Source organism: Hyperolius riggenbachi, chromosome 3 (genome assembly GCF_040937935.1).
Source record: "Hyperolius riggenbachi isolate aHypRig1 chromosome 3, aHypRig1.pri, whole genome shotgun sequence".
Taxonomy (NCBI): Eukaryota; Metazoa; Chordata; class Amphibia; order Anura; family Hyperoliidae; genus Hyperolius; species Hyperolius riggenbachi.
In genome coordinates this window covers 43,840,579-43,852,663 of record NC_090648.1, presented here as the reverse complement: position 1 = coordinate 43,852,663, position 12,085 = coordinate 43,840,579, and the positions used below count along the sequence as shown (strand labels likewise).

General features: G+C 45.6%; 1 protein-coding gene across 1 annotated transcript in view; it reads right to left on the bottom strand.

The window, feature by feature from the left end:
• LOC137562074 (NXPE family member 3-like) overlaps positions 1-12,085 on the bottom strand; it is a 34,394-nt gene that overhangs the window by 7,069 nt on the left and 15,240 nt on the right. The window contains exons 3-4 of the mRNA XM_068273412.1: positions 5,960-6,180; positions 1,694-1,764 (exon numbers count right to left, since the gene is read on the bottom strand). Of these exons, the coding sequence (XP_068129513.1) occupies positions 1,694-1,764; positions 5,960-6,180 (292 nt within the window). The remainder of the gene's footprint in view (positions 1-1,693; positions 1,765-5,959; positions 6,181-12,085) is intronic.

The window sequence follows — 12,085 nt, the reverse complement described above, 5'->3', positions numbered from 1 at the left end:
TTCCTCAGCAAGCACAAGCTGCAAAACTGACAGAAGCTCTCCTTTCCAGAGTCCTGCAGCATGCAAACCTACACAATGGTCAAAAAGCTGCCTGCCTGCACAGGCAGCTGAGCAGATCATTACATATATCCTCCTTCATGTCCTCTCGCTTCCTAAAACTTAATATGAGTAAAACAGAACTAATAATTTTTCCACCATCTCTGTCCACCTCCCTGCCTGAAGTAAAAATAAATGTTCCCAGTTCCCAAAGCTCGGTGCTTGGGGGTGATATTCGACTCATCTCTCTCTTTTATTCCTCATGTTCACTCCATAACCAGCTCCTGCCATCTCCAACTCAAAAACATATCTCGCATCCGTCCTTTTCTCACTCAAGACACAACTAAAATGTTAATACGTGCTCTTATAATTTCTCGTATGGACTACTGCAACATACTACTTTGTGGACTACCTTCTAACAGACTGGCCCCGCTCCAGTCGGTGCTGAACTCAGCTGCTCGTCTCATTCATCTTTCTTCTCGATCTTCCTCTGCTGCTCCTCTCTGTCAAGCTCTTCACTGGCTGCTAATTAACCAGAGGATTCAGTTCAAACTCCTAACCCTAACCTACAAAGCTCTCCACAATCTCTCTCCCCGGTACATATCCTCACTAATTTCCAGATACAAACCCAACCGCAATCTCAGATCTGCACATGATCTTCTGTTGTCCTCCTCTAGAATCAACTCCTCACATTCACGTTTACAAGACTTTACACGTGCTTCACCCCTCCTCTGGAATGCCCTCCCACAACACATGCGTCACTCGCCAACCTTTGTTACCTTTAAACGCTCTCCAAAAACACACTTGTTCCGACAAGCGTATGCACTACCTTAGGCCACTTCCCTTTGTCCTAAGACCAAATTGCACTCCTACTAGGTATCCTAAAACACACAGCCTCTATATATTTGTTGCATACTGCCCCTCCTCCTGTTTCCCCCCCATTCCCTTTAGATTGTAAGCTCACAAGGACAGGGCTCTCTCCCCCTTTTGTGTCTTGGTAACCATTATACATTTTATTTATCATGTTACTTTTATCACTGTCATTACCAATTCTATATTTTGTATTTTGTATCATTCTTTGTATTTTGTCACTAATTAGGTATCTTGTATTTTGGTGTACACCATTGTCTGTATTATTATGTACCCCATGTTTGTTTCTTACTTTGTACAGCGCCACGGAATATGTTGGCGCTTTATAAATCAATAATAATAGTATGTACACAGACACATCAGTTTTAACAGCAACAGCAAGTCAAACAACGTGGAAAGATTATAGTGAATAAAATAATTATAGTTATGGAGGCCAACATAAATAATACCACTGTCAAGTCGATACATCCCATATAATAATTGCCAGCCCCTGCGTACTCCTGTGTCCATGTGGTGCATGTGGCTGACACGCATGTGTGGCACGCAGGCTGACTACGGACAGCAGAGGGAGACGGGCGTGCATGGGTCGCGCCGTGCATACACATGTCACGGTTGATCGCACATTTGCAGCTGAGGCCTAATGCCCGTTTTTTTACGGGCAGGCCATTTAACTAGTACTACAACAACGAAACACGCGTAAAGCGTTTTTTTCGTGTAGGATCGCAAGTGCATTGAATAAGGTAGATAAGAATAATCAGACATGTATAATTGTATTCAGCAATCTTACCCACAGAGGTGTTATCAGCTGTCACCATGATTGGAGCAATGGACTCCGGTATCATCTGGTTAGTCACAGAACTAAGGAAGGAAATTATGAATTACACTATATGTATTATAACCACAATTACACATACAGTCCGTATACAGTAGAATTCCAGGTTTTCCTAATCCCAACACCATAGCTCCCAACTGTCCCTCTTTGGGAGCCCTGTCCCTCTGTCCCTCATTCTTCCTCATTTGTCCCTCTTTTAGGACTTTGTCCCTCTTTCTATGTAAATATATATATTTATCTTCTAAAAAATGAGTTTGATTGACTCTAAACTTTATTCCCATCCTTTAAATTGATATATTACTATTTTTAAAATGTTAATATGAAGGCAAATGAACCAGGATAGAAAGGACCAGTGTGGTTTGAATTATAAAACAACATATTTTTCTTATGAAATCTTTATGGTATGCGTGACTAGGGGTGTGATGGGGCGTGGTCAGGGGTGCAAAGTGTTTCCCTCTTCATTTCCACATTAGTGACGTATGCAGAAGTGAAGAGGGAAACACTTTGCCTGCGAGCGCGAACTCCTCATCTGCTTTACAACGAGGATTACCGATACTCATAGCGGCGTTATCGAGTAAGCCTCACACGACACAGGAAGCGGGACTGAGAGGATTAAAGGCGGTGCTCGGAAAGCCGACATGAGGAGACGGGGTACGATTAGGACACGGGGCAGAAATAAAGACACGGGGGTAACATATAAGGACACGGGGGGGCGGCGATAAGGACACAATGGGCACATCTGCGCTAGGGAAAGCAAAATAAATGTCTGGGGACGTTGCTGACAAGAAGATCGGAATGTTCCACCAGGGCCGGGCCGAGGCATAGGCTGGAGAGGCTCCAGCCTCAGGGCGCAGTGTAGGAGGGGGCGCAGAATTCATTCAGCTGTCATTCCTAATTGTGTTTGAAGCAGAAAGAAATAAGAAAAGGGGATACATAGCAGTGACTGCAAGCCAGATAACTAGATATTAAGGTGTTGGGGAGGTTGTGGGCCCTGTGGCACCTCTTAGTCCAATAGCAATCAGTGTGTGACGGCTGGGGTGGCAGGGATGGAGGGGCGCACTTTGGTGTCTCAGCCTTGGGTGCTGGAGGACCTTGTCCCGGCTCTGTGTTCCACTACTACTCATTTAGGGGAGGCAGGTCTGTATTGGCACATTCAGAACATAAGACACACCCATATTTTCCCTCTCTCTTTGGGGGGAAAAAAGTGCGTCTTATGGTCCGAAAAATACGGTAATGTAGTAAACTTAACTCTTCTGTCTTTAAGTTAAGGATAGATCTCTAAAGTTAACATTTCAATCCTTAAAATAACTCCAGAATTCTAAAGTTAAAGACAGGCTGTTTATTAACTGCATATGAAAATAACTACAGAGGAGGAAACTTAAGGACTGAAGTGATAAGATAACTCTCTCACTGTGAAAACTTATCTCTACACCTTAAAGGCACGTACACATGCCATACTTCCGCAAACGACGGGTCTGCCAGACCCTCCCGCTGGGCAGACGTTCTGCCGACAGTAGCACGTGTGTACACGCTGTCGGCAGACTGATTTTCTGAAAGATCCGCTGAGCGGATCTGTCAGAAACAGTCTTATCAGTCTGCCGATAGCACGTACACATGTGCTACTGTCGGCAGAACGTCCGCCCGGCAGGAGGGTCTGGCGGACCCGTCGTTTGCAGAAGTATGGCGTGTGTGCGCGCCTTAATAAGGCAAGATCGATGTGTGATGGTAAGTTTTCTCTTGCCTTATTATCTCCAGCATGATCTTAGTGAATTAAGGCCGATGTTGAACTGTAATTTTGTCTACTTGAGGCATAGGGAAAAATGGACAGTACCTTGCTCATCAGTTGTCCTTTCCGTTATAACTGACAGCAACTGATATATTTCAGTTCTTGTCAGAACTGGAAGGAATCGTTGTTAGGAGAAAATAGTGAGAGGAAAATCTGATAGGAACTGACAGCGAGGTAGCTATGTAACATTAATTTGCTGGATCATCCTACCTAATAAAAGGCAAGTGTCCCTGCATCCCATGTCCGTGTGTCAGTGCTTTTTCGTTCTGCGCATGTGCAGGGATGCAGAGACACTGCCGAGAGCTGGGGGGAATGACAAGAAGCAGAGGAGGACGGGTCCAGAAGGAGGCGGGCCTGTGCATGCCCGGCGTGTGCAGGGCGCGGGGCGTGCGCAGGCGGTGCACGGATAATCAAAGGGGGAGAGAGAGAGCAGGGGGGGAGGGGGGTTCACAGCCACAGGCTAGCGCCTGTTTTTAAACAGGCCTTTGGCCAGGTATTCTAAATAATTTTACTTGGTTCAGGTTCACTGTAAGTTAAATTTCACACGCAGCAGAATATAAGTGTAGTGCAGCGCTGAGTAATATGTTGTCGCTTTATAAATGCAAAAAAATAAATACATAAAATAAACAGTGATGACACATCAGACAATGAGGAACTGAAGGGAAAATACCATATCAACTAAATCATTTAGTCAGTGTTTACTCATTGTAAAAGATTTCCTCTCCCTGATTTACAGTCTGAAATTTGTCACAGGTGCTTTCATCTTGGGGCCCCATTCACACTTGAAAGGGCAAAACGCCAGCGATTTTTGCTGGCGTTTTGCGGGAGTGATTTTTCCGCGATTTCACACAGAAAAATTACTGGACAGTGCAGCGATTTCTACGTGATCGCGTTTAGCGCTTCTATAGCACTGAAACGCGATCGCCAGGAAATCGCCTGAAAATGGTGCAGGCTACGCGTTTGCGTTTCGCGATTTTGGGCGATTTGCGGCGATTAGCGCAAAGCGCCCAAGTATGAACAGGCTCATAGGGTTTTATTACACTAGCGCTTTCAAAAGCGCTAGCGTTTGAGCGTTTTGCCGAAATCGCAAAGTGTGAATTGGACCTTAGTCCTGCCAGGTGATCTGTGCGGAATGTTAATTGGACCTGAACTCTTGCACAGGCCAAAACTAAAACAGCGAGAAATGCACCCAGTATGTATATAGAGAGTTTAGCCTGTCTAATGCCCCCTCATCTGTGACTAAGCACAAGTTGTAATTGTATCTCTCAGCTGTGTCAGCTGGCTGCCTTGGCAGAGCAGCTAATTTGGGAACACAGGATGTTAACCCTAGGGGCTTGATTCACTAAACCGTGATAAGTCATATCACAGCCGTTTTCACGTGCATTTTCGCGTTTGCGTGCGATCGCGAATTTGCAAGCGCAATTGCGCGTTTCACGCAAAAATGCACAATTGTGCTTGCAAATTCGCAATCGCGCATATATGCGTGCGAAAACGGCCGTGATATGAGTTATCAGTGAATCAAGCCCCATGCCTCCTTCCATGAAAGCAGGAAGTAGATACATTTCAGATTTATTGCAGGATTTGTATCAGCTGGAACAAAGAAATGTTTTTCTTTAAAGGTCATTATGCTGTTGCTTATCTTTTAGAGCTGAAAGGAAGTTCTGAGTTCAGGTGATGAGAGCTCTATGCACAGAGGGAGATACTTCTTTCTTGGCAGTTGTAAACAAACGTTATTTCCCACAATGCAATGAGGTTCACAGACAGGAAACTGTCAGGACCATGGTCATGATATCACACTGTGGGAGGAGTTTTACCGCAATATCAGCCATACAGACCCCCCTCACCTGATGATCTATACGAGAAAAGGTAAAACATTTTCATGGGAAAGGGGGTATCAGCTACTGATTGGAATGAGGTTCAATCCTTGGTTACAGTTTCTCTTTAAAGAAAACCTGAACTGAAAATTAAAAGTCAAAATAAACATACACACGTCATACTTACCTCCCGTGTAGTCTACTCCTCAATCTCTTTATCTTCTCCTGCGTCCTGTTTGTCCATTGTGATCAAGGGAATTCTCCATCCTCCATTTTGAAAATGGCCATTACCCCATAACAGCTTCCATAACAGCCATAGGGAAACATGGACATTACTAGGCACATCAGTTGTCCTGATAACTGACAATATCTGATATATAACTGACAGCAACTGATATATTTCAGTTCTGACAAAATGTTGTAAGAACTGGAAGGGATCATTGTCAGAAGAAAATGGTGAGCTTCTGAGAGGAACTGATGGCAAGGTAACTATGTAATGTTCATTTGAAGTTACCTCGTGTGTTTATTTTAAATAATTTTACTCAGTACAGGTTCTCTTGAAGGAAACATTCAGCCAATCATTGGCAACGTCTTTGTGATGATTGCCAAAATGCCACTTACCCACTGAGTAGTAAATTCTCATGTATGTTAGTCACTGTGTGGTACCCTCCCATGGAGTGATAGACTCTGGCTTCACAAGGCATTTGTCGCGGTTTCACACACTGCCATGTATCACCGCTAACGGGGTCCTTATATGTGCACACGTCCTTCCGTGGCAGCTCCACGTTACACTCCACCACCTCGCTGCTCCCGTTAAACACGAAGTAGCCGTTGAAATAAACCTGTCAGGAGAAGCAAGCATGTCAGCATCAGCAGGGGCAAACCCAGGATTTTCAAAGGGGGGGATTCCTGAAAGGTCTTCCTCAGCCACGCACAATACAGAATAATAATATGGTAGGACATCATGCTGGGTACACATAATTCAATTTCCTGTCCGACCAACTGACCGACATCTGGATCAATCAGGAGCAGTTTGGATACAGATAATAATGAAGACAACCGTCATTGGTAATGAAGGGGAGAGTGAAGCATTCACCCAGCAGGAGCACAGGGCTGTGCCCATGCCTGAGCCTGACTATCCTCAGACACTGCACCGGCCCTGGCCTGAGGGGGGATTCTGGGCAGCTGTAATCCCCCCCCTGCGTTGGCCTATGATCAGTCCTACAAAAGCATTTACTTATTTTGAGGCATTCTGCAATTATACCTAACCTTTAGGCCCCTTTTACACTTGGCCTGTTTCATTGTGTTGCATTACCCTTTTGCACGCAAAGTGACGCAACAGCAATGAAAGTCTGTGTGGCCTAGTACACTTACCCCGTCGCGTTGCAGATTCGCGGGCGAGCCGTCGCAAAGTCAACGGTGCATTATCGTCGGACTTCCAGGGCAACGCTGTGGGGTAAGTAAGGTAATTCAATGAGCGACACATAAATGTAAACACATTGGTGGCGGTTTTGCGGCACACATGCGTGGAACTACGCAAATTATTATTATTATTATTGATTTATAAAGCGCCAACATATTCTGTGGCGCTGTACAAAGTAAGAAACAAACATGGGGTACATAATAATACAGACAATGGTGTACACCAATATACAAGATACATAATTAGTGACAAATACGACTGGGAACCCGGGAATCCCAGTGACGTACTTCCTGTCCAGCAGGGAGTACGTAACTGGGTTAAGGGGCGGTGAAGGGCATGCAGGGGGCATGCAAGGGGTGTGCAGGGGGGCAGCACTATGCATATGACCATGTCGGCGCACTCTGCCGTAGGGTCATATGAATGACGATTTGTGCGTTGCAATGCGATGGTGAGGAGTAAACACACTGGCCAGGTATAAAACCAGCCTGAAGTATTCAAGATGTCTCTATGGTTTGGAAACCCAGCAAACACCTTTCGCTGCCCTACCATCCATGGTAAATATACACACCATGATGCAGAGCAGAGGTTGTCTAGAGGGTTCTTGGGAAAAAAATCTGTCTGGTCTCTTACCATTGTTATAATGACTTCATGTGTGGATAAGGTGTTAAACAGGTTGAAAAGTTTCCGACAGTAGAGTTGTCCCGAACCGTTCGCACACGAACTTATTCGCGCAAACATCGTTCGTGGCAAAACACGAACTTTATGGCGGTTCGACCCGCCCCCTATACTACATCATTGGGCTAAACTTTGACCCACTACATCATAGTCAGCAGACACATGGCAATCAATCAGGCTGCACTCGCTCCTGGAGACCTCCCCTTCCCCTTATATAAGGCAGCAGCATCGGCCATGTTCTCACTCTGTGTGCTGCAGTATTAGTGAGAGAAGGGAGAGACATTGTAGAGATAGGGAAAGCAATAGTTAGGTGGTCTGTTAGTTTGCTACTTGCTGATATTTGTTGCTGGAAAAGCACCACCAAACAGCTCTTTTGAGAGCTAATGTTCTTGTGATGTGTTTTTTTTTTTGTGTGTGGCCCACTGACACTGCATATACAGCCCTGTCTGTCGCAGCTGGTTCTTTCTAATTGCTATACTGTGCCAGGCTTAGCACAGACAGTGTATACCTTTCACTGCACCTGTGTGTGTGACAGCTGCACATTTTATTGTAATACCAGTCACTGTATACCTTTCACTGCACCTGTGTGTGACAGCACACAGTTTTATATACCAGTCACTGCATACCTCTTCACTGCACCTGTGTGACCGCATGCTGTTTTATATACCAGTCCGTGCATACCTGTTAACTGCAGCTGTGTGACAGCTGCACATTGTATTAGTCAAGTCAGTGCATACCTTTCACTTCATCCCCACAATATGGACAAAACAAAAGGCAGAGCCAGAGGCAGGCCACCCGGCAGGTCTGTTCGAGGTCGTGCTGACGTGATTTCATGCGGCCCTGAACCAAAGTACAGTGTTCAGAAGGCACGTGCCATCAAGTCCCAAGATTGCCAGGATGTACTTGACTATTTAACACAGAATACCTCATCTTCCTCAGCTTCCGCACGGAACCGTGACATATCTTCCTCCGCAGCCACCACTGCTACTACTAGCACCACTTCCGCTCCATTTGACACTTCGCAGGAGTTATTTGGTGGGTAATTAACTGATTCACAGCCATTATTGTTACAAGATGACGGCGCAAAGCATGTTACACCACCACCTCATATGTCTGAGTGAGGCATCAGTATGGACGTAAGGTGTGAGGATGATGAAGTACCTGTTGTTGGTGCAGTTTTGGAGGTGTCTGATACAAATGAAGCTCTGGAGGATGATTATGATGATGATGATGATGATGATACTGCCATGGATGTCACGTGGGATCCCAATAGACATGATGACCAGGGGGACAGTTCAGAGGGGGAGTCAGAGAGGAGTAGGAGGAGACGAGTTGCTGAAAGAAGCAGAGGGAGCTCGTCGTCAGAAACAGCTCGTGGCAGTGTCTGGCGGCATGTATTGCCACCTATGGACAGCCAGCCAAGGTCAGCTGCTGAAGCCACCCCCAAAGTGCCATAATTCCAGGGCTCAGCGGTGTGGCATTTTTTGTTTGTCTGCCTCAGATGAGAGCGATGCCATCTGTACTCTCTGCCACCAAAAATTGAGTCATGGAAAGACCAAGACCCACGTACGGACAACTGCCTTACGAAGGCACATGGTGAGCAGGGGCGGAGCAATAGACCCTGCAAGGGATGCAGCCGCATGGGGGCCCAGAAGCCGCAGGAGGCCCTAGGGGAGAGTTTTTTTTCTCTTTCCAGCGTCCTGCCCCCAGCCTCTCCAGCCCCTTCCCGAGTGCTCTGTACTATAGTGATACTGGAGAAGTCTGCAGAGCCAGTTCTGCTCCATCAGAGATGGACAGAGTGAGTGTAATAAGCTGAGGTTGGGAGCACACTCGTGTGTTGATTTTCTGTATGTGTTTTCTGCACACCATGTGTGTCTGTATGTGTGAAAACATGCACATTTTATCACAGAAGCTATTAGTAATTGATAGAGAAAATGCCTGCAGTGCTTCACTGCTGTCTGTTTTTATCTGCTTGGGGAAAACACATTCAAGTGTGCACTTAGTAGCCAAGTGAATAACTTTAGTTCTCAGTTTACCTGTGTAGAAAGCGAGGGGGCATCCAAAGTTTTGCAGAGGGGCCCAGTGACTTCTAGTTACGCCCCTGCTCCAGGCCCTAGCCAGCTGCCTAGATTTGCCTTGTGGATGATCCAGCATTGTATGCCATACAGCACATGCTGCCAGTATGCACCTCAAATAAAAATAGCACCCACACTACAAGTTCCAATGTCAGTCACATTGCAGGACCAGATTATCAAGCAAGACATTCTTAATTTCAGCATACTTTTTCGCAAACATTAGGGGCTGTACACTGAATAGTGAGGGACTGTCTCACATCTTTCTATGAATCCTTATCAGATGCATTCATTAGAACACTTGTGAGAGCAGAAAACGTTTTCTCTTCATACCTTTAGTTAGCAGTCAGTCACTCAGGTTCAGGGTGGAGGGGCAGAGAACAGCTATAAACCAGGCATCTTCTTCTTAGGGAGTGTCTATAAATCTGAACTCTGAATGATTCTTTATCAGTGACTTGGCAGAGGCTATTTGTGAAGAGAGCAGAAGGCTATTTCTCTCCAGACCCTTACAACGGTCTTTCAGGACAGGAATTATTTTTCCCCTTGGACTGACAGTAATTTATTGTGCCTTTCCACATCAAAGCGCTCCAAGCCACCGCCTAGGTGGTCTATTAGTTAAAGCGCCTCTGCTGGTGAAGCAAACATACAGTGGCGTAGCTAAGGAGCTATGGGCCCGATGCAAGTTTTACAATGGGGCCCCCCCAAGCACTCTATACATAACAATTGATACGGTGCACCAACACCTACCAAAGGCAACTACAGTGTCAGAGATGCCAGAAGGGGATGGGGCGCAGTCTGTTAATGATTACCACTATTCCAAGTATCTATAGAAGTGATTGTTATGAGCACAGGACCAATAGAGAGCTAATACTGCAGTTGAGGGAGGGCTTTTGGTGCCCCTCTTGCCCAAGGGCCCCGATGCGGTCGCAACCTCTGCAACCCTTATTGCTACGCCCCTGCAAATATCTCCTTCTCTCTATTACAGCTTTTCTCCCCTCTCTCCTCACTGATTCTCCCTTTCTCTGCATAAGTATTTGTACGCCACCTGTGAATTGGGCGCAGGGATAGCCGAATGACAGCTCTCCCTGCTGCTGCTAAACTCCCCGATGGGTGTTTAATACTATTCCCCCTCCAAGTCGTATCAACTCAGAGGGAGGTGTAATTCGGGCGTACGTTAAAAAGGGGAGCTGGGAAAAAAGGGCACGGGGTTTTAAACGATAAACATGGTTAACGTTTAAAAATATAATGTACTATATTTCGTTTAAAAATAATGTTTTATAAAGTTATAAATCATTAAATAATGTGCATGAAATTGGCAATTGTGAAAACGTTAATCTTCCGTTTAAAAAGTGAAACATATAATAACGTTTAAAAAAAAATAGTAAGTAACCCTCCCTGTACCTATCCCTAACCCCTAGACCCCCGTGTTGGTGCCTAAACCTAAGACTCCCCTGATGGTGCCTAAGTAACCCTCCCTGTACCTACCCCTAACCCCTAGACCCCCCTGTTAGTGCCTAAACCTAAGACTCCCCTGATGGTGCCTAAGTAACCCTCCCTGTACCTATCCCTAACCCCTAGACTCCCCTGTTGGTGCCTAAACCTAAGACCCCCCTGTTGGTGCCTAAACCTAAGACCCCCCTGGTGGTGCCTAAACCTAAGACCCCCCTGGTGGTGCCTAAACCTAAGACCCCCCTGGTGGTGCCTAAACCTAAGACCCCCCTGTTGGTGCCTAAACCTAAGACTCCCCTGATGGTGCCTAAACCTAAGACCCCCCTGGTGGTGCCTAAACCTAAGACCCCCCTGTTGGTGCCTAAACCTAAGACCCCCCCTGGTGGTGCCTAAACCTAAGACCCCCCTGGTGGTGCCTAAACCTAAGACCCCCCTGGTGGCGCCTAAACCTAAGACCCCCCTGGTGGTGCCTAAACCTAAGACCCCCCTGTGATAAGCATTAATAACGTGTGAAAAAAATATTGTGCTGTTTTTCGTTTAAAAATAATGTTTAAAAAATTATAAATCATTAAATAATGTGTAATCATGAGAAGCAGTTATAAAACAGTAAAAGTCTCTGGGCGCCGCTTATAAAACGTTATTTTTCTCCGGCGCCCTTTTTTTCCTGTCGGGCGCCCATTAAACGATATTTATTATGGGAGTGAATGGCGGCGCCCGATTTGTCCACCTGCCTCCTGCGCCCGAATTTACTGTTACCGTAATTCGGGGTCTGGTGATCACCGGATCCCCATATTACTCTTACGCACCCTGAACAGCATATCATTGCTGCTATGGGGCTCCTAGTTTTGGCATACCTTACAACATTTTGAGATAACAGAGAGAAACACCTTTAAGACACACCCCTGCCACACCCCTAGTCACGCCCCCACTACACCCCTAGTCAGGCATGTCATAAAGAATTCATAAGCAAAAGATGTAGTTTTATAATTCAAACCACACTGGTCCTGTTTATCATCACTACTTTTCCGTCATGTTAACATTTTAAAATAAGAAGTAAATTTGAAGATGAAAATAAAGTTTAGATTCATTTAGACACATTTTTAAGTAGAAAAATACAGATATTTATAT